The sequence below is a fragment of the Amphiprion ocellaris genome, chromosome 14, assembly GCF_022539595.1.
Source record: "Amphiprion ocellaris isolate individual 3 ecotype Okinawa chromosome 14, ASM2253959v1, whole genome shotgun sequence".
Taxonomy (NCBI): domain Eukaryota; kingdom Metazoa; phylum Chordata; class Actinopteri; family Pomacentridae; genus Amphiprion; species Amphiprion ocellaris.
Window position 1 is genome coordinate 18515536 of NC_072779.1, and position 22645 is coordinate 18538180.

The 22645-nt window shown below is 38.4% G+C and overlaps 1 protein-coding gene across 2 annotated transcripts in view; it reads right to left on the reverse strand.

Moving 5' to 3' along the window:
- Positions 1–731: 731 nt before the first annotated feature.
- The window catches only part of gabrb4 (gamma-aminobutyric acid type A receptor subunit beta4), a 69148-nt gene continuing 47234 nt past the window's right edge, over positions 732–22645 (reverse strand). Inside the window, exons 5-10 of one of the 2 annotated variants that reach the window (XM_023275408.3) lie at positions 19533–19615; positions 14024–14161; positions 10419–10571; positions 8410–8666; positions 7676–7765; positions 732–7372 (exon numbers count right to left, since the gene is read on the reverse strand). In XM_023275408.3, coding sequence (XP_023131176.1) covers positions 7019–7372; positions 7676–7765; positions 8410–8666; positions 10419–10571; positions 14024–14161; positions 19533–19615 — 1075 coding nt within the window. In that variant the 3' untranslated portion in view covers positions 732–7018. The remainder of the gene's footprint in view (positions 7373–7675; positions 7766–8409; positions 8667–10418; positions 10572–14023; positions 14162–19532; positions 19616–22645) is intronic. The other variant, XM_023275410.3, reaches the window with a different exon arrangement.

Consider the following 22645-nt stretch of genomic DNA (forward strand, 5'->3'; position numbering starts at 1 on the left):
TGAAATAATGCCAGTTTGTCTCTTGTCTTGTCTCTTCATTTATCTTACACTGCTTTCAATAGCATTAATAAAGTTGTGATCATCTATATATGTAGGAAAAGCCTTTTAAATTGATTTGGAGGTGATAGTAGATGATACTCCAATGTGTTGCTCACAGTGTTTCAATGTTTTCATCTTGTTGTTGATCAAAAGTGGGGCAGAGGTTGCACCCAAAGGCCTCCAAACTACCTCTCAGAACTCACAATATCAATAAGCTGACTTAGACGCCATTGTTTCCTACATTATTTCCTAAAATTTCGAGACATTCTTTGGAACGCAATGTTTCAAATGCCCCACTGAATCATTACTGCTCTCTCCGCTCCAAGTGCAGTCGTATTTAGAGGGTGTTCTCTTCACCTTCACCACCTAAAACCTTTGCTGCAGTTCAAGCCCGGAGTGCATCCAGAAAGAAAAAAAAAATCCAAATGTGCAACCATATATAGCGTCACGTCCTCAAGCAGAGGACAAAAAGTCTCTGCAAAGACTTTCAGCTGCCAGACAAACCAAATTAATTATCTAGTGCTTGAAATATGCAGAAGTCAAACTGCCCCAGACAGGCCTTCCTGCATCACAGTATGTATATTTTACATTTACCAACAATGTCAAAAGAGAAATCTGTAAAATGAGCAAATTCTGGTTAATAGATTTTAGTAGTTGATAAAGGGGGCAAATATTACACTTGTCAGCAGGAGTCACTTTGCGTCTTTATTCAGGAAATAGGGTATGAAAGGAGGTATATTCTCATAAACGCGCAATGTTTTGTAATCAAATTAAAAGAAGACACTCTTGATTTTTCTTAAATTTTGTTTTCGGACTGTCTTCATATCCAACAGTCCTTATCAAAAGCAAGACACCAACTAAGAGGTGAGAGCTCTGACAACAACCTGGAATAGCAATGGTAAAATACCTGATTTTATCCTCTTATTTTGCAACATTGTATGCTATTTACCTTTTGGGGACTAATATCTGAAAATAAATTAATACAAAGTCAAATGAAACAATGCTGTATATTAGTCCACAAAGGGCAAATGAAAAGACATTAGCTTTCTTTACTGTATAAGCCTTTATTTGTAAAAAGTCAGTTGTCTGAATGATAACCCTTTTTATACCACATACTTGAACACCTTGTATTTGTAAAAAACACATTTTGTTCAAACACCTAAAAAAGCTGATTGACACTATAACATTAATTTGCACTGACAAAAAAAATACAACTTCATACTACACAAATGTTGATTCCATGAGTAGTGATACTCCAATTGAAATCAAACACCTTTTTAAACAACTGAATCAAATAAGCGCCCAATGTGAACAAAACAATTACAGTACAAAAACCAAATGCATTTTTCTTCCAGTGCCAGTATATCAGATGAATTACATTTCCTTCATATGATAAAACAACAACAACAGTAAGAATAACAATCCATAACAAATGCAACAAATACAATAAATCAGAAATGAACACAGAAATGAACAAAATCATTTACTAATTCATACTGAAAAATAAATGGGCTGTTGATCTTGTGGGTTGCGTTTTTTCATTGCCAAATATCATAAAGTGTTGGAAAATCTTTCCTCACCTACTGGTTAAACATGAGATAGTCTGCCTGCTAGACTCTTCCAAAGAGGGAGGTACAGTATACTGATGTGTAACTGCGAATCAGCAAAGCTTCTTGCAAGTCTCCTCATACAGTAAGAACAGACCATAACCAGAGGCAACTTATTAAAGAGAAAATACAGGGAACACCCACTCAGTGTGCAATCACATGGCTTACGTTCAGATGCTACTGGCGAGCATCCTTTACATCCTTTGTAGTTGAAGGGCGTTTGATGTTAATGCTTATGCTGAACCTGATAAAACTACAGCATGCACTTGGTGCATCTATTCCAAATTGCGTGACATACAGTAAATACATCTTCTAGAAGTACATGTTCATGATTCGCAGGAATCACACGATGTACGTTCTATGGTTACATTTGTCCTCCAGTTTTACGAACAGTTTGTTTCACAAGAATTATAGAGCTGGCTGTAAAACAAGTGCAATTTGAGCATGTAAACACTGGATCTTTCTTTTTCCTGGCTGTGGCGATGAGTCGGATGGTGTGGAGTAAAAATATATGAAAATAAACCTTTCAAAACTCAGGTCATGCAAAACAAAACCTACAAGGTACGTACAAAATAATGAACGCACCAAGCAAAGTTCTTCCAACAGTGAGGAGTCTGTCAGCCTTGTTCTGGTGTTTTGGTGGAGGAGATTCACTCGCACATCTTCTTAAAGTGGAGTCAACGGAGAGTGACGTGACTCAGAAATTTTTCCATATTAGATCCCAACTGCTAATTATGGCAAAATGTGAAAAGGCATCTAACACGGTACGTACCACAAGAATCAAAGAGCATTACCCCAATGTAACAGACTCGGTGTAATCACATGACAGTGTTCGGTTAATTTACTCCTATAGAACTAAAGGACGTTTGTGGAAGTGTTTCATCCAGGAAACAAATTTTCTATCAATGCTCTCACCTAGTTAAAAAAAAAAAATGCTACCTTCCTGCACAGATTTCGGCAACTGAGCAGCTGCACCTGGGCAATTGGCTAAGTGCCTTGCTCAAGGGCACACGTGACTGTCTTATTGAGGAACAGGAAAGAACATCCCACTCGCCTTCTTAAGGCAACCCTGCTCCTCTAGCCTCTATAAGCCAGCTAGCCGATCATGCCCGCAACTTTCTGAGTAGACTCGTGAGTGACTTGTTGAGGTAAACGCAGCAGGTGTGCAGTGCTGAAATCTCCTGCTGAGGTCAGATCAGAAAAATGGGAACGCTCAGCTACAGATTCCCATTCGCTCACAGTGCACCAAGACATCCTGTAATTTCCAGGCAGCGCCAGCATTAGCGTTACTCTGGACTTAACAGATGAAACCATCAGAATCTCCGTCACTGCTTGAGGACTTTGCGTTGATTTCTACCATTATTTTGTTCACACCGTGCATTTCTTGTGTTTCATTTTTTAGGTTTCGTTTGCAGAAGTATGCCAATGCTAGAGAAGCTGTCCATGCCATTAGCAGTGAGGCTAGCTGGTATTACGAACTGCCATGTTTTTGTTCATGCATTAAGAACTATTAAGTGAAAGATATCATATTTACAGTACAATTCACATGTAATTACACATATACACTAGAGGCAAGAAAATTCACATTGAAATCAGTTCAACACTTTTTTTTCCTCCTCGTCTACTCCTTGAACATATGTGTCAAAAGAAATGTAATTTCTCTCTCTTAGAAGCAAATATCCTAAAAGGAGAAAGCATCAAACAGAAGATCCTCACAGCTTTTGGGATGAATGTGCTGATTTCATGTTCAGAAAGCAGGTATTACATGTTCTGACTGAAATGAGTGGTGGATATATTAACTGCGAGCATGTAAGGGCTGCTAATGTTTCTCCTCCATATGTGTGTGGAGTTCAGTAAAGATATGCATCAACTGTTTTCAAAAGAAAAAAATACCTGAACAGGCATGTTTGTATCCATTTCTGGAAACCTGAACCAGAATTTGATACTTGTGTTCAGCTACATTACAAAATGTACTGTAAGTGCATCTCATTGAGATCACATAGGAGATGGATTAGGCTGCTTCTTAGTCAAACATGTTCCATTGTTTTACTTCAAAAAACATTTATGGTTGCCCATATTTTTTTTTTTTTTTTTACAAACAATATGTGCTTATTTTGCACTGAAACAAATACTCTGGCCTCACAGTCTTAGTAAAGATCCATCATATTCCATCTGAACAGTTTGACGAGCTGTTAGTGTGCAGATTGGGATGAAATGATGCAAAAATATATATAAGAAAACACTGTAATGTGTATTATTTGTATGAACCCGCATTCATTCCCACCTGCCTTTATTTGAATTTGGTAAGAAATTCTACCTGTAACATAAATGCAAATGTCTGAAATACCCCTAATTAAGGGAACATCAGAAATACTATACCAATAATGGAATAAACTGTAATTTGATTCTCATCTGATTGCAAAAATCGAGTGTCAAAAAGAGAATTGTACCTTATAATAATGTCATTTGTCACATTGAAAGTTGCAGCATACGTGTCACAGGGATGTATATAATGAGTCAAAGGGGAACTTCAACAGTTTAACACATCAAAGTCAGTTCACAGTTGTTGGGGAGGACTACTGCATGTGTAGAAAAAGCTGTATATAGCATTTGTGCCTTAAGAGATGTGATACTGTGGGTAAATGCACTGCAGGAGGCCAGACTTTGACAATTAGGATTGAGAGGAATAAAAACATCTCTGCTTCTCTTTGCTCTAAAATGTCCATCAAGAGCCTGACAGTGTAATGCTTACTCAGCGGAGAGCTTTTTCTGTAAAACTACTATTTTCCTTTTTTGCATTTTCAAGTTTGCACTGCATTTCAACCGTAACTCATTCCTATTTGGCAACTTTTGAAGAACTCTTGATTTTACCACTCTCACTTTTATGCTTACTACATTACAATACCGAATACATATTCCTCATCACAGTAGAACCTGCTTTATGGTTCATGAAACACTTTCTTTTCACATTTAATCACAATGTTTTGGCCACACGTTTGGACTCACAGATGACAAATGTAAAACTCATCTCGCTGTTTTCCTGCTGCTCTCATCGACTTCAGCACTGCCTGTGTGTATTTTTTTTATGGACTACTAGTTAGTTTCTTTGTTTTTCTCTACAAAATATGACAATGATGCATAAAATTTAAACAAAAAGAAATACTAAACCCAGATCACAGCTCGGACCACTTCACTGTACAAACACAAAGACTTGAGGAGACAAACTGGTTTCTGATCAGTATTCCTTTTTGAACACATCTTATGCATACAAAAGCCTGCACACCAGAGAGGAGAGGTGGTTTCTGATGTTAAATTGATACCCCCATATTTCTTCTCGTTACTCTGCTGCTCCTCCATCTTCTTTATGCCCCCACATGTTTATATATGTATAATTTCTCTCTTTAGTAGATTTGGATGTGCAGGTATTTACTCGTTGCTTGCTGAAGTGGAGGTGGCACTGAGGAAAACGCTGAAATGCACTTCAGCTGAAGCTAAAACATGGATTTTCCTTTCTTCACCATGATGTCCAATGTCAACTAAGCCTCAGTCATCTGTATTTCGTCCATCCTTATTTGGTGAATACGCAAACCAAATTCGATTTGGAATCTGCAATCTATAAACACAATTATCTAGTCTGATTTTTCAATAAGTATATACATAAAATAAATATCAAGGTCCTACAGTACATTTTCTTCTTTGCAAATGAACCTGAGTGCTGAAAATGCAGTGTTTGTGTGTGTGTTTAAGAGCAAAACTACAATAATGCAGATGGATTATAGGCCTTTTGGTCATGTTTTCACTCAATTCATGGCTATTTATCGGACGTGTTCTTCCCCAAGAATCACTGTATCATTCCTGATCAGGCTTTCGTTTCTGATCCTCGGGGTTCGGAGTGTTTTTACGGAACGGCACTGACTGAGTTTGAGTGTGAAATGTTGAATCCTTCCTCCCCACACCTTCTGCCCCATTATTATCCCAATCGAATAATCTTGCCTTCAGAAAACGGCGAATCCAACACAGAAGAAATGCTCAAACAAACAAAGAAATACTGTATACTGAATGACAACTGGTCAAACTGTGGGCGGATATGTTGACTCTTTTGAATATACATGTTCGAACATCTTCACCGTGGAATAATTTTCAAACAAATCACAAAAGCAATCCCCCCTCTTCCCCATTTTCCTTTTTAGCAAACACAAAGCAGGATATGACGTCAATGAACTCTGCATCTAAAGAGCATGTGAATCGACCATCAGGAGGAAAGAAACAACACAAGTATACTTTCATGAAATACTGAATGATAAAATGTACAGAATATGTTTTTTTTTTCAAACAATCAAAATGAGTAATGCATACCTTTGACTCTTTTTATCTCATAATGCCCTAGCTCTAAAACATGTTCTGACACTCTCTGAAATCACAGTATTTTTCAAGACAAAATCATATCTACAATAATCAGTATTTGTTTTTAACCATAATGAAAAAGAGCCCCCCCACCCGGCTCCCTCCCTTCCCGCCTTCCCAGGACGTGTTTCTAAAAATAACATGAGAAGAGAACGGAATACAAGTTTGCGTTGACTCTGGGCGGGAATGCGGCGGTCAAACATCCCATCCACGCAGCCCTCTAATGGAGACCATTAGGCCAGAGCTGATGTCTGATAAAGAGAACAATATCACTTCAAAAAACCCAAGGAACAACACATAATCCAAACAAGGTTGCTGTACATAGTAGAACCGGAGATCTTCCGTGCATGTTATCCATGGGTAATGGCGAGGGGTGAGGGGTGGGGCTGTGGGGGAAGAAGGGGGAGGAGGAGGGGAGACGGGTTGGGGGGAGACGGGGGGGTGTCAAGGATCTCACTCAGCTGATGCCTGAACAGACAAGCCACCACTGATTTCATGAGCTGCAGTAGAGGATTTCTGATTACAATAAGTATCAATAAAAAGTCAATGGGACTCTGAGACATCTTTTCTCTCTCGAGAGCTTTCACTTCCTCTTTTTTTCACGTTTTTTCGTTGCTTTTTTTCTCTTTTTTTATAGCAAAAATATCATGCAGTCTTTAGTTCCAAAAACCCCTGGTGGGATCTCGTGTTTGTTGGTTTGTTTGTTTGTTTGTTTCAGGAGGAAAAAGAAACTCAAAGCCTTGAAATTCTTCTCTCACAATTATTCTTAAACATTCAAGTCATCCTATTAATATTTTGTACAGCAGAAAGGTCCTTCAGATTTCACACGTGTATATATAAATATAATATATAGAAATATGCATATACATATGTTCAACTTGTATATGTGTATACATATTTTGGAACTGTATCAAAGCCAATTTAATGTGCTCTCAAAATATGGCCCATGATTCCTAGTGGGATGCACATCAATTCACATAGTACAACCAGTAGATTAGGTTGAAAAATCCAAAGGTGATAGGGAAAATGACCCGGGACCACTTGTCAATGGTGCTAACATCTGACAGGTTTGGGATTTTCAACTTGAGCTTGGAGGAGCGTCGTCGTAGCCGACAGTTGGCCCGGCTCCGCATGGCGCTGCGATCCAGCGAGTGGTGGCTGAAGCCATCTCGGGGCGCCATGGGCTTCCTGAATTGGACCCCGGAGCTGTCAAAGGACATGACCGAATTCCGAGAGTCACTGACGCTGCTCCCCACGTCAGATGGCATCACTTCGTTGTTCATCTCCAGCGTGGTGAGGAGGATGTTTCCGTAAGCATCCACCTGCGAGGAGAGCGAACCGACACCGAGAGTCAGTGAAGGCTGCAATGCTGAGCAGCAGCCCCAAATCCCCTTAAAATAGATACTTATGTTAACCTCCCTCCCATCCCCAAAGCTGTCAGGCTTAAGCAAAATGTAGGGATGATATGGAATGTCATTTCTTGCATGCAACAGATATAGTTAACAATTTTCTATTAGTGTTTTTTTCACTTTCAAAAAAAGCCACAAGTAATTTGAACAGCCTTAACCATCAGAGTTTACTGTGAGGGCTGGCCTACAGCTGATATGATTGCTAAATAAATGTACCCCAACTTTTCTTTGTTCCTCGAGATACAGATTTCTTCGCTGTGTAAATGACCTGAAGGTGTTGGTTTGAAACGGCACGGAAATGGAGTCCTTGCAATGTGAAAGAAAAATGAAGAGAACATTAAAACGGCTACAAAATACTGGCAAATAAGCACATTTTTCTCAAAGGTTACACAATGCATAAGACATAAAGTTAACAGGAACAACTTCTGAATAAGCATAGCATTTAGTACTTCACACAGAGAACAGAGGGTGGGCTTCATTCAGTCTGACCATTTTAGCATTGGTTATTGCCAAATTGTGGGAAATGCATCTTGCATTTCAATGCTTTGTTCAATTTAGTAGGAAAACACATGTTAAAACACAAGGCGGCAGAGTGAGAGTGAATAAAGCCTACAGCATAAACATAGACAACAACCTAAATAAGAAATGAGAATGTTTACACCACTGTTGAGCTAGATGAATAGGTATCTCAATGAAAGAGGCTATGCTCAATAAAAAGCAGTCAGTGCTTGAGGGAGAAGCAATGGATGATGGTGGGTGAATGCATATTGGGCTGTGGTGGCATCAGTATGCTTTTGGAAGATTACGTTGGGGACTAGTGTTCATGGGTCTTTGGATTAAATGACTGTGGCTGGAAATCTTGTATGCAGAACATAGATCTAGTTTTGTACTTGAACTCTGACTGACACAGAAGTGGAGTGAAAAGAGAGGAAGCAGATGAAGATGCAAACCTGTTCCCTCAGGCGCTTCTCTTCGTATCTTGTGCGCTCGTTGTTGGCTTTGTTCAGCCTCTCATTGATTTTCTTCTGTTGCGCAGGGCCCCGGCCAAAGAACACGTAATTTACAAAGGCATATTCAAGCAGGGCCAGGAACACAAACACAAAACAGCCCATGAGGTAGACGTCGATGGCTTTCACATACGGAATCTTTGGGAGAGTCTCCCTAAGGTGGGTGTTAATTGTGGTCATGGTAAGCACCGTTGTCACACCTGAGTAAAGCAGCACACAGAAACACAGAGTTCACCGTCAGAAACAAAAATTTCATCAAGTTTCTTTACACATTTACACTGTATTATTGTCAAAAACAACTATTTACTATTGCAGTTTTTGGATCACTTACTGATGTAAATGTAACAATACTGCACTGCATAAGCACTTATAAAGTACAGTATATGCTGCACAATGCCAATACAGAATGCTGTAGAGCAGATGGAAAGACGTGAACTTTCAGTAGCCATGTTTACATGCAACTGACAAGAAAATGTGAAGCAAACTTTTGAAAAGTTGTAAAAAAAAAAAAAAAACTTCAGAAAGAAGAAGCTTTGGGCCTCTTTGATTTTCCAATTCTCTGAACTCAACTGGAGAGAGGAGAATTCTTTAGATTTTCTCTCATTTCATGTTCCAATGGTGGAGGTGGAGAGCACGGTCTAAATAATACTCAGTCTACCAATGATGTTCAATTGGGGTGAGATTTGGGGATTAAAGATCATGTCATGTGATTCACATCTTTTCAAACCATTCAGAAGCCACTCATGCCCTATGGATGGAGGAACTGTCTTCCTGGAAGAGACCATCAGGACAGGAATGTTTCATCACAGAATAAAGGTGAAAAGAGAAACTTTGTAGGGTTGAGAGTTTTATTTTTTCCTTTAATTTGTCACCATCCGTTCTTCAAAATAAATATTGTTTAATGCCATATTATTTTTTTTACAGCTGTCACCTTATTTACAGAGCCCCTAGTACCTGTGTCAAAACAGTTTTTGTAATTTGGACAAATATTGACTTTAAATTAATGTTATGCTACTGCTTCATGGAGTTCAAGGCATTTAATTTTTTTTTATATGTTTTTCTTTTGCACAAAACTAGAAATTTAAGGGCATCTGAGAGTTATTATTGTCATTATATGCACACACAATAATTCAGGCATACACTACTGTTCAAAAGTTTGGAGTCACCCAGACAATTTCATGTTTTCCATGAAAATTCACACTTTTATTCATCTGCTAACATAATTGCACAAGGGTTTTCTAATCATCAATTAGCCTTTCATCACCATTAGCTAACACAATGTAGCATTAGAACACAGGAGTGATGGTTGCTGGAAATGTTCCTCCGTACCCCTATGGAGATATTCCATTAAAAATCAGCTGTTTCCAGCTAGAATAGTCATTTATCACATTAACAATGTCTAGACTGTATTTGTGATTCGTTTGATTTGTTATGTTTATTGAAAAAAAACTGTTTTTTTTTTCCAAAATAAGGACATTTCTAAGTGACCCCAAACTTTTACTGGATAGTAAATTAAATAAAAGTCATCAGTAGTGGTGGTGTTAGTGAGTGTTTCTGAATATTGTTACATTCCATATAATACTAATTTAAGGGATTACATTTCATATATGATGAATTGTGAGTCCTGTTTTTCAATAAGTGGTTAGACATTGATTTACTTGTCATTACTTTTAGCATGTATACCAGTGCTCCAACTTTTGGGGTTTACACAGCAGTAAATCATTAGTGGGACCATCAAATAGAGTTTCCACAGGAGCATTATGACCAAATAACTGATGCTGTTTGTAGCCTGTATTTGTGGGCTGCATTTTTTTAGTAATTTGGTGCCTGTAAATGCAGACAATTTATACAGGAACATTTAGCATGTGTGACAGCTACATGTCCTGTGATAATAAATGGATTCTAATAGGGACCATTAGAAGTTTAATAATGCAGCAGTGGCTGTGTCTTACCCAGGGCCACCCGAGCTGCAGAGGCATCATAATTGATCCAGAAGGAGACCCAGGAGAGGATGGTGATCAAGATGGAGGGCATATATGTCTGCAAGATGAAATATCCAATGTTCCTCTTAATCTTGAAACTCAGTGAAAGCCTTGGATATGAACCTGTAAGGAGAAAGGATGGAGTGATAGTTTTGGAAAGGAGCAGGGCAAAAGTGAAAACACATCAGTGAAAAAAAGGAAAGAAGAGGGAAATGTTGGCACAACTTAAAAGTTCCAAAGTCTGCACTTTGACAACGCGCAGGGTAGTCATTTCTCCATTTGTTCAGATGGAGCACTTAATTTCCCCAAAGCGATGGATTCCTTTCCAGGGACAAGTTCGATTCCAATTAAACATGGCAGAAAGTCGCAAACACGGCAGATTTTTCTGCAACCCCCTATCTCAGCAGGCAGCTCCAGCATCCCTCTGAGAATTGTCACAGTGAGCTGCTCTGCTTTTCTTTCGCACTTTCTCTGTCCTCTAAACATTAGCAAAAGGGCATTTTAAAGGTGGATAATTGCAACCCGTGCCTCTACAGTGAGAGAGGAGGGAGAATACATGCTGTTGCAAGGTGGTAAATTATTCATTGTAAATTTTGCAAGAAAATATCAGCTAGTTGTGTCAAGTCATTCACTGGTCTTTTGACTGCACTTTAATTTAAAGTACTAGAATACAATGCAAAATGCACTACAAGCATCAAGGCAGGACCTCACAGGTCTCTGTTACCTTTAGACAGATATTTAAGAGGTGAGAAAGTACACACATTGCTCTAAATATAGTTAAATTCTGTACTATGTATTTTAACAACAGTTTTATTTCAGATCGCTTAACATAAACCCAATGGTTTTAATCTAAAAAGCTCTTTGCTGTGGGGAACGCACAATGATGAATGACCTCATCATCTCCAGGTTCCTGTAAATCTTTTAATGAATCGATATCTTAGCATACATTCTTCATCAAGTTTGAGACAAACGCCTTAGATCACCCAAGTACATGCCAGATTAATGGTGGCAACAAATGTTCCTGGATTTCATTAAACTCGAACATGACAATCATACATAAATTATACTTTTGTCTTCTTTTTAGAATTGCGCAGCTGCTGAGGGGGAACTAGCGTCCGCTCAGACAACAGCTGGTATATTTAAACAAAGGTTTCAAATCACAAACACATTTATCTTTTGTGAATGAAGAGAAAGATCTTCTCCCCTGTAACACATCGAAAGCCAGTTTTGAATCTTTGTCAGAAATAAGCTGAACTTATTCACCTTCTTGCTGAAATTCTTTCATCTGTATGTTGAATATGAAAAATAAAGTCCATTAAGTATTAGTTTATCTTAACCTAAGGACAAGTAGAATGAGCTAGCCTCGCTCTTTTCTAAGGTGAAAAAATCCATCTAAACATTATATCTCATCCCTGAGTTACCTGCGGGTTGCCTGGAAACATCATGTTGCTCAACACACCAGGTCACTGTTCTGAACCAAGAAATAGTCCAGCACTAAAGCTGTCTTTTTTTTGGTTGTAATACAAATTTATATTGTGATAATATGTAAAGTTTGAAGGTGTTTGCAGGCATTTTTGTGTATCTTTGGATAAGGGTTTGCTGTTTCCTAATGCTTCCACTCTTTATGTGAGGAACAGCGTTCAGCTATCCTCTCCTGTGGAATCAGCTCTAAGCCTGGGTTCAGGAAGCAGACACCATTTCTTCTTTTAAGATTAGGCTTAAAACTTTCATTTTTGATAAAGCCTATAGTGAGAACTGACTCAAGTGACCCTGAACTAGCCTTTAGTTATGCTGCTATAGGCCCACAGACTCCCCATGATGCCCTGAGCTCCTCTCCTTTACTATCCTCTCTTTAACTCTCCATTCATTTATATGCCACCATCGCATGCCATTAACTTTGTATCTTCTCTCTCCCGTAGTTTGTGTTTTGTTCTTTCTGCAGGTATTTCTGGCTCCAGAGCTGCATGTTCCTGAACTGTGCTTAATGGTCCCATCATTTATTGTTCTCTTGTTTGTTATCTGCTATCACTCCCTTCCTCCCCTTCGTCCTCACCCCAACCAGTCCAGGCAGATGGCAGCCTCCCCCCCCGAGCACCCAGTCCGGACGTTATCAGCCCATTAGATGGCTGTTATCATCGCAAATCATTCCCACACATATGGACCAGGAGGGATCTCCTCGACCTTCTGCTAGGCCAGAAGGTGCATTATTATCCATTCTGAGTGTTGATAAACAGAAACACGATGATGTAGGTGACCTCTTGCGGTCATGTTAATAGGTGCATGCAAAATCTCCGGTGGAATCGTCAACCTGGAAAAGTACAAAATGGAGCATTGTAGCATGTGGGAAAGGCAGAGACAGGGTGTATTTTCACCCAAACCATTATACTTTAAAAAAACAAACAAAAAACAAAATCAACCCAGGTACGTTTGGTGACTGAACTTTAGCAATCCCTGTCTGAAAACACAAGTAAACACAGAGAGAAAAGCAGTGAGTGAAAGAGAAAGTTTAAATGTGAATATTTAAGGTCAAACATAATATTATAGTGATGGTCCAAGACGGGGCTTCAACTCAAGTCTGCTGGGTGATAGTCTGCTAACTTACACCACCACCCTCTCCAACATCCAAGTACAGACTTCAGTAGGTGTTTGTTGGTGCTAAATTGTGGCTCCACCACCAGCAAAGGGCGAGATAATGGAGAAATCTTTGGATTCTTTGGTGTCTCTCTTTAATCATGTAAGGTCCCATGACGAGTGGTGAATTGCAGCTATATAAATGAAACTGAACTAAACTCGTAATGAGCTAAACTAACCCATTGCTGACCATTGCGTCATATTTATGAAATGCAAGTATTATCAATCTTTCCATCTGTCTCGTTGCAAGAAAGTAAATAACTGAGTTCCCAAAGAAAATTAACAGTACCACATTGTAAATAAAATGGTAAAAATAGTAAACATTCAGCTGTTTCAAGTGGTGCTATGTTGAACCATTACATTACTACCACCTACTACACTTGCTATTAATATTTAGTTTAAGGTGCTTTTATTGCACCACAGTATCTAAGTGTATTTAGCATTTAGAAACTCAATTTGGAAAGTAACCTGCCAGCTTCAGTTATAAGTAGTAGAGTATAAATTATAGCATGTCCCCATTAAATGTAGTAAAGTAGATGTATAGATAAAAAAACACAAGTTCTGTACATTTATTCTGCTTTGTTTGTGAAGTTGCTAATGCCCCTAATGAAGTTGACAATAAAATACACCAGTGAATTAATTGTAGTTATTTAGTATAGTAGGTAGCTTGTGAGTGTCATTCTTCAGTTGCATTTTGTTTATTGCAAATCTGTTTTTCTGTGCTTGCAATATATGAAAATAGTGACCTTCAATCCGCTGCACTGAATAGGAAATTATCTTTCTGCATGATCACATATAATTAAATTCCCCACAGTGACAATGACGTATTAAATGATGCCTGCACTCACAGAGCTCACGCTGGCAACATGGATACAGAGATGTTTATGGATGGTGTTAGAATCATTTGTGTGTATGCAGACTTTCAGTCTAATTAGCTGTCTCACCTGTTGTAAACCTGACCTCCCTGGACACCAAGCGGATGCCAACGATGGAGAACTGAGGTAACTCCAACTTGTCGACGCCTGTCACAGCGCTGTCTCCTCCTTGCCAGAAAAATACGATGTCGTCTGTGGTATATCCATCTGTGTCAAGGTCAGAGCAAATGAGTGGAGAGAGGGAAATGAAACAAGGAGAGTAAATGTGATGGGAAACAAGCATTAAAGTTAACCATGCTTCTATTTAAAGTCTGTTGCAGGGGGATGAATAACATGTGAAAGTCGCTTTGACAAATCAAACCCTTGTTTCTTCCTTTGTTGCTTTAAAGCCATTCAGAGCAACACAGTGGTCTTAGGATCTTTATCTGTTGACCTATGGATGCCACTGCATTACAAGAATATATGATAACGTCCTAAAATGACTTCATTTTGATCATCCTTTAACCCTTTAATGGCCCCGTCAAGAAAAAAAAACTTAGAAATAAATACTTTATTTAGCAGTTCTAAATTTTATGGTCATGAACAACAACAAAGCTAAACCACTTGAAATGGGTGTAGCTCAGGAAAGTGCTGTGCCTGGCACTTTTTCACTTAGCTTAAAATCCCTCTCCAGATGCTGATTTGACCTCTCAGAACTCATCTCTGTGTATCAAATGATATATTTTGGATTTTGTTCTGTGAGAATAATTCCTTACTACCCTAAATTTGCTCAGATGCAACTCTGCATCAGCTTTCCTGAATGTTCAGGTCAATCAGGTTAAGCTAAGTTCAAGTAATGTTAAAGGAAGATATCCCATTTCAAAATGTGCTCTACCATGAACTAGACTGTGAAAGTATATGTTTGATGCAGTTTCACAGCAAACATTCTGAATTAAAATGCCACCAACATGGAAAGGGCTACAATCACTTAATAATTCTATGGTATAACTTAAAGCTGGAGTGCAGAACTTATACATATAAATGTATAATAAAAGAAAGCAATGGACAGTGAGGCATACGTCATAAACGTGTGTTTGTGTTGACGCCAAAAGGGGAAGTCAAAAGTTCTGCACTGTAGGTTTAATATTATCTCCACAGTTTATCAAATTAATTGTTGCATTTCTCTAGTAAAAGTTGCATTGTAGTGTAGTCAGACGGTGGGATGAGAAGGGGTTTAGGGAGACATTATTCTAAAATAGAAGCATGCAGTACCAAAGACAGAACTAACTAAGTAACAAACTCCATCAAAACATTTCTGTTTAAGATCTAAATCTGTCTGCCAATCCAATTCTCCACTGTCCACACTGCTATGGAGCTGCATGCATTTCTACCTGCATGAATATTCATTAACATGTGCCACTCGGTGTGACACCACCCTCTTCTCATCTGGCAGTGCAATTGAAAGTGACCACAGCAGCAGATTTATGTCAGTGGGCTAGTATGCATCCACTGCAGAGCAATTTCTCAGTCCGGGAAGTGTTACTACATTTCACATTCTACTACCCCACGTCCAGACCTGGATGGCATTAAACTTACTAAGGGACCGGGATTCATTACCATTAAATCTCCCTCTGAGGTTATAGGGTAAGGAAATGTGACATTGTCCATGAAATTGAAACAACTGCCCGCCTAATAATCAATCAAACTGATGGGTAATGTGCACGATTCACTATAGTGCATAGCATTCCATGAGCATAAACTGCAGATGCTCCTGCAACTTTTTAATTCATGGCCTATCCATATTTCACTGCTTACTGACATTCCCGAGGGGAAACACTCTGCAGTTTTATCTTGAACAACAAGAACCACAAAATATCTGGTGTATTCAGAAAGTGTGTTTGATTGATGGAGCGGTCAATGAAAATGCTCGAGCAAATACAATTTTTAATTACACCACGAGCACATTTTTCTCCTGGCTAATGATTCATCTAAATTAATGCTTTTGAAAAAAGATGATGTGAAACAACTGTCAATTCTTAAGATATATTGAATTACAGAAAGTAAAGTGTGCATTTTTTTCTCTTATATGTACTTACGAAGATACTTCACAGATGCTTGGCGGTGACAATTAAATCAAAATCATCTTTAATATCCAATAATGATCTTAAAGGGGAGCTCCACCAGGTTTGTGTGTAAATGCCAGATTACTAATCATAGTGTTTACTATAAAAAGCATGAAAACAGTTGTATATTAACTTTGTGGCTCTTGAGAATTCCAAAGACAGAGAGTTTAAATATGTGGAATTTACCACAAATAGAGGATCTCACAAAAAAACCTGGTGCATTATGGCACATGCAAGATGTTCTGCGGTTTACCCATAAGAGGAAATGAAAGTCAGGATATTTTGACCATTTAAAAAACATTTTAAAAAAATCCATATTATGAGAGTGATGTTTTTCTGTGACTCCTGGTTTGGGAAGCCAAAGTGTATATTCTAACAAAACATGAAAATTATGCACCAAAATGTTTGACATTGCAACATGTATTTTTGATTTCTATAGGAATAGGATCGCAACTTGGAAATTACTTTTATTTATTTTTCTTAACTGAAATTTAAAGGGATGGTCAAAACATAAATGGTAAAAAAAATTCTATGTGGGGTGAAATGACAAAAAACTACAGTGGAACCATTGGGGGAAAAATGGAAATTTTGTTTGGTATAGTAGTTTTGAAGAATGTTGATTTGAGGTTTTTGTTATTATTCTTTGATGTAATCTAATTTAACAATGAAACACGGCAATAAGCTCAACAAAATCCTAGTTACTATAGAAGAGACATGACAAATTAGGAACTAACTGAACTGGACTGTTGGAAATATGCTTATTTGCTTTCTTGCTGACAATTAAAGGGATCTACCCTACATTGATATCTGTATGGAAAATATGAAGCTTCAGAAAGCAGCCGTTTACCTTAGCTCATTATAACGATTGGAAATGGGTAAACCACAAGCCTGGTTCTGTCCAAACAGGCAAAAAATCTGCCTAGCAACACCACTAAAGCTCACTGCCTGGACTATTACCATTTTATCAACTGATGTTGCCTGAAATATATCTGAAGTAGGACTAATTTGCAATGAATTCTGGGTAACTAAAGACCTTAACACATGGATGACTGCATCAAGGCTTCAAATTCTGAAGCTCAGAAATGCCCTATAGAATAGTTTACCAGTTAAATGAATATTTTTGCAAGGACAAGGGTAGACAAAAATATGGGAAAAAATGTGACAGCATTAAAAACCATTAAACCCACTGTTTGAAATCAGCATCAATGTTGTTAAAATTAAGACTAAAAAAACATTGTCAGGATGCAAAGAAAGAAAGAGTCAAAAGCCAGGAGCTGAACAACAGGAAAAGTTTAAAGACACTACAGAAGTGGTGCTAAAGTTATATACTGGACAGTCGCCTCTATTTTGGAGGAGAAAGCTGAGTTTGTGAGGTCAACAGCGATGCTTCGGCTGGCTCTCTTCCACCCATGTGGCTCAGTTCTGGCACTGACAGCAGCCCACCGAGCCAACAGGGAGGGATGGAGGCTAGTGACAGCCAAGAGGTGACCACAGGTAACATTAGGCAGCAGAAGAGGTTTTTTATGGTTACATTAATGTTGCCGAGGGGGAAAAGTGTTGCTTTTTAGCAGTTGTTTAGGTATGCTGACATGACCACTAACTCCGTTAGTTAACAGCCATCATTGATTGTTACGATGGAAACGCAGACCTGATTTCTAAGTTATATTGGGCTTGGAGGTATTGTAAAACAACAGGTACAATCGTGCAGGTTTCTGTGTCATTTGGTGTCTCGTTGTAGTTTTGTGCCTCTTCCTGGTCTTTTTGGATATGTTTGTAGTTGTTTTGTGTCTCTTTGTGGACACGTTGGGTCTTGTTGCTGGTGTTTTGAGTCTCACCTTGGTTACTTTTACCTGTCTCTGGTCATTTTGTGTCTATTTCTTGTTGTATTTTGTCTCTGTCTGGTCTTTTTGTGTCTCATTTTTGTCCCTTTAAGTTTTATTTTGGTTGTCTTAAGTCTCTTCGGAGTCCTTTTGTATTTCATCATGGTAGTTTTGCATCCTTTTATGTTCATTTAGCATCTCTCTGCAGTCTTTTTATGTCTTAATTTGATTGACTTGAGTCTAACTTTGGTCAGTTTGCATCTCTGTGTGGTTAAACCAGGACCCCTGATTCTTTGAGCCTCTGCTTTTTTGGCAGGTTGTTCTTTTCAGTAATCATTAGATAAGTATAGTGGCTTATTCATTACATGTATAAAAAAAAAAAAAAAAAAAAAAGTGAGCTTTTGTTTTTGTTGACACTGTCTCAGTTGTGCTAGACAAATACAGTATGAGATCAAAATTAAACTGGTAGATAAAGGTAAGTCACCCTATCTGTATCTTATTGAAAGTATCTGAATATCTGGGCCCTGATCACTTTCTAAATGATTAAATGATGAGGTGCTAAATGGTATCTAATGCACACTAATTATTACTTTCTTGTTACTGACATATTGATTACAATCTACATGCCATGTGCAAATTATTTAATTAAATGTTTACTGTGGACCTGATGGGTAGAGCGAATACAAACATGTCAACTCCTTTGGATGTCCACCTGTATCAGTCAATGAAAAAAGAAAGCAAAATCCCCACAAAATCCATAACTGACAGCAAAATGTGTCAGAATTTAATTTTTATTAAAAAGACAACAAAAACTGACGGTCACCCGTGTCACTGTACCGGCAAAAAACAAAGAATACTACACAGTCTGTGTATGAGACAATCAGGTGCCAGCGTCCAGTGTGTATGATGCCAAGGATGATATTAAATAGAAACTGCACCAGAGGAACATACATCAGAGGGAGAATACGCCACAGCTGACGATGTTTGTGCGTCCCAAATCCGATGCCCTGACAAAACTGATAAGGGCTGAAGTTTGCAACTTTATAGCAGAACAAAATCTGCTGATGGCTGCATCTGACCACATGGCTGAACTCTTATCATGCATATACTGATGTAGATTTTTTATATCCATATGATGTTATGCATACATCAATAAGCAATTTAAAAGGGGGAAAAATATAAATAATTTACAGACACCCCATATAAGTTGATGAGTATGGCTAATATTAAACTATGTTAATGTATGCTGACATTGCATGACACATGAAGGTTGTGTAAAGTTCCCAGTATTAATGTTATTATTTGGCCTTCACGAGTGAAACATCTCGAGTTGGCCTCATCCATCCGCCACACTGATGGGATTGTAATCAATGCACATCACCAAGCACCGTGATTTTTTTCTTACATCTCAAGGCAACAATCAACTCGAGGGGTAAATCATCTGACAAATTGCGTACATTAGCAAAGATGCCCAATATTTCACTAATGCCGCCTCTAAATATATTGACCAAAAAGTCTCACTTATGGTAATTTCATGTCATATTTTTGAGGTAACCCTGCTATTTGCTTTTGAAGGTTGATGTAAGTTCAGTGGGCGTTTTCCTGTTGACGGTGACAAACTGCTCGTCAAGACTTGTGTTCATTTGCGTTACTCACAGCTTTCAATCTCCAGGGTGCAGTTCTGTTCATCAAGCGGGTACCTCCTTAAGTCCATCATGCAAGCAGCAGTCGTGGTTATTCTAAGAGAAAAAGACAGAGCAGAAAGACACATGAAGTCAGCAGCACAGACAATTAGGACTTTTTTTCTTACAAATGATGGAAAAGGTTAAGAGAGAGGTCATAGTTCAGCATGATGTACACTATGATGAGCCACCAGTATCCCCGCTATGTACTCAAGGAGCACTTTAAAAGCAATTATTTTGTGGTTGTTTATTATAAACATGAAAGCACTGCAGCCGTTCAATAATTCATGATGGGCTTTTAAGCTTATAATATGGTGAAGACATTTTGCCGATACCACCTCTATCTTAATGGCTTTGATTGTATGTAACTGTGTAGGCCATTTTTTCTTAACCTCTTAAACCTTTTAAGGGTCATCAGATCCGGAGACTCTGCTTGTGTAGCAGAAGGCAGGGAGAGAAAACCGTTGTTCTCTTAGAATAAAAGGACTACTTTGCTTTTGAGTGGGAATGGGACTATTTTTCCTACTTTTCCACGGACTCTTAAATGTGATTTATTTTTTTGTGTTTCCGTGAGTAGTCGGGTGATGTTATTTCTTTTTATGTGGATCACTAACTGCTCAGCCTCTGTAAGGGATTGCATTTGTCGATGTGTGTTATTTATTGCTAGTTTTAAGATATGCATTTCTGCCAGGTAGCTTTAGGAAAGATGTATGCATTGCAGTTTATTAATGTCAATAAATCCAGTAGCCCAGGAAAACAGCTCTGGCTACAAATTACACATGTAGGGGTCTGTGGCATTTAACTGAGATATTTACCGGTGCAGCACATTTTAGTAATTACATTTCTCCTCTTCATACCAGCTGGTATGTGTTTGTCATACCAGTTTTCATTCGCTTACTGGCCTCCTGTGTAAATGAAATAGAAAAATTAATTTTCAACTCATCATCTCTGTGTCAGAAGCCACCAGCACTTTCACAGAGGAAGTTTGATGTGGACAGTGTACATCTGTATGTCAGAGCATGATGGGAGTGATATGAAATTTTTACCCTTTAAAGGATGCAACATACTTTGGATACGTTATTAATCACAGTAGCCACAAATGCTGCTACAGTCTGCTGTTTTACATTGATGCAGTAAGAAACTGAACACAGGAATCTAAAATACTTCAAATTAGTAATACAGTAGATAATAAGCCATTTGTGCTGGAAATATATTGCTCGAACACAGAGTCTGTAAATTGGTCACGCTAGCGTGAACAGAGTTCTGTCGACAGGTAATTGGAAAACAAAATATGTTCTGCTAAAGCTGATTTGGCCAGATTAACACACAAGCATGTGGGGCCTCTGGGTCCGTGACGGGAGAAGGCACCAGAAGGGTAAAGAAAATCATACATAAACAAAATGTGTGACAGCTATGTGTTTATTATTCACAATGACACAGAGCTGCTTTCTGCTGCACAAGCATTAAGCTGCTCAAGCTGCATTCTGTTCTGCTCCACTGTACTGCAACTCCCTGCTGTCTCACAGTGCTCCTCTGCTGAGAGGGTATAGCAGGACCACTACTGTTACACACTGTGACAAGATAACATCATGCCTAATTACATTAATGGGAAAGGTCACTTGGCAATCATGATTTGAGGCCAAAAGTTGAAATAAAAGCAAAGTTACCATGAATAACATGGTTTGCAGTTGGTATGAATGTGGGGGACGTCTTCCAACTTAACAGATGAATTGTTCTCTACCTTCTCAGTATGAACATCACTGTTGTTCAGCTGGGTTTAGGTGCAGAAACAAACTTGCGAGGGTTAGAGAAAGATCAGGCTTTGGGTTAAAACAGAAGACCTTCCTTACAACAATAAGCATGTGGTTAAGGTTATGGTAACCTCTTTGGTTATGGATTTAACCCCTAAAAACGTGTCTTTGTCTGTCAAACTTACATATTTAGATTTGTTTTCCATGAAAATATTTCCTTCCTGCTTTAAAATGACTTAGATGTAAGTCTACAACATAGCTTCCTCTAGAATGAGTGGATCTTCTAAGTCCCTGCCTCTGTCTCTACTCACCCCTCCTCATTTGCTGCAGCTCAAACAACCAGCTTACCTACAACTTTGCTCAAACGCTGTACAACTACCCTATGCCATACAATGGCAAGCTGTACCCCGAAGTAATTCAGCCATAGACATAAAAACTGGAAAACAATTCTGAAGAAGACTAGTGATACCCAAAACCCCACACTGCAAGCTGACAGGATTGGTTTTTAAGGTTTGTTAAAAGAAACCCTCAAAGTCTGAATCCATGTTTTTGAGGCTGTCATTGGTTCACTGCAGTTCCAAAGTGGACATGCTAAGTCCAGGTGTTGACTGTCTGTCTCCACCATGACGTGTCTTCAATCCTACAAAAAACACCATATGGACATGGTAGGAAAGTAATAAAAAATAAATAAATACATTTTCATCGGAGTGTGTCTGTAAAAGGAATGTTGGTTTTTCCATTTTAAATGAGCAGTCACAGTCCTTCATTGCAATAGTTCCACTGATAAACATGAGGTTAAGCTGACGGAACAATACTTATTATTAGTTTAAAATGAGAAATGAACAGAAATCCTCTGTGTTAAAGTCCAGCATTTTGCAGACCCATCCATTAACCCTGACTACCTCGCTCTGTAACTTGGTTACCTCACTTCCGTCTTTCATCACATCACATTTATCGTGGCCACTTGAGCCTATTTTTTGCAATAAAGCACAACTATATATTGCACTAACCTCCGTGCCCAAGTGACCTATGAATCCAATTTTTATATGGGGGACAGTCTCAGGTGATAAGCAGTTAAAAACATAACTTCATAAAGTATTTTGCAATAACATGCAATTTTGATGACTTTAAAAACTACAAACAAATTAAAAACTAAACTATATATTATAAATTAAGAAGACAGAAAAAAAATCCAGCTAAATCAAATCAAATCTCAGTTTACTGCTCACGATTGAGTAAATTATTTTATTGTCTAGTATATTATATGGGGAGGAGTTAAAGAGCAAAGAGAATAAGCATCTGATTTAAATGTTAAATTCTGGAAGTATGTGGCGCC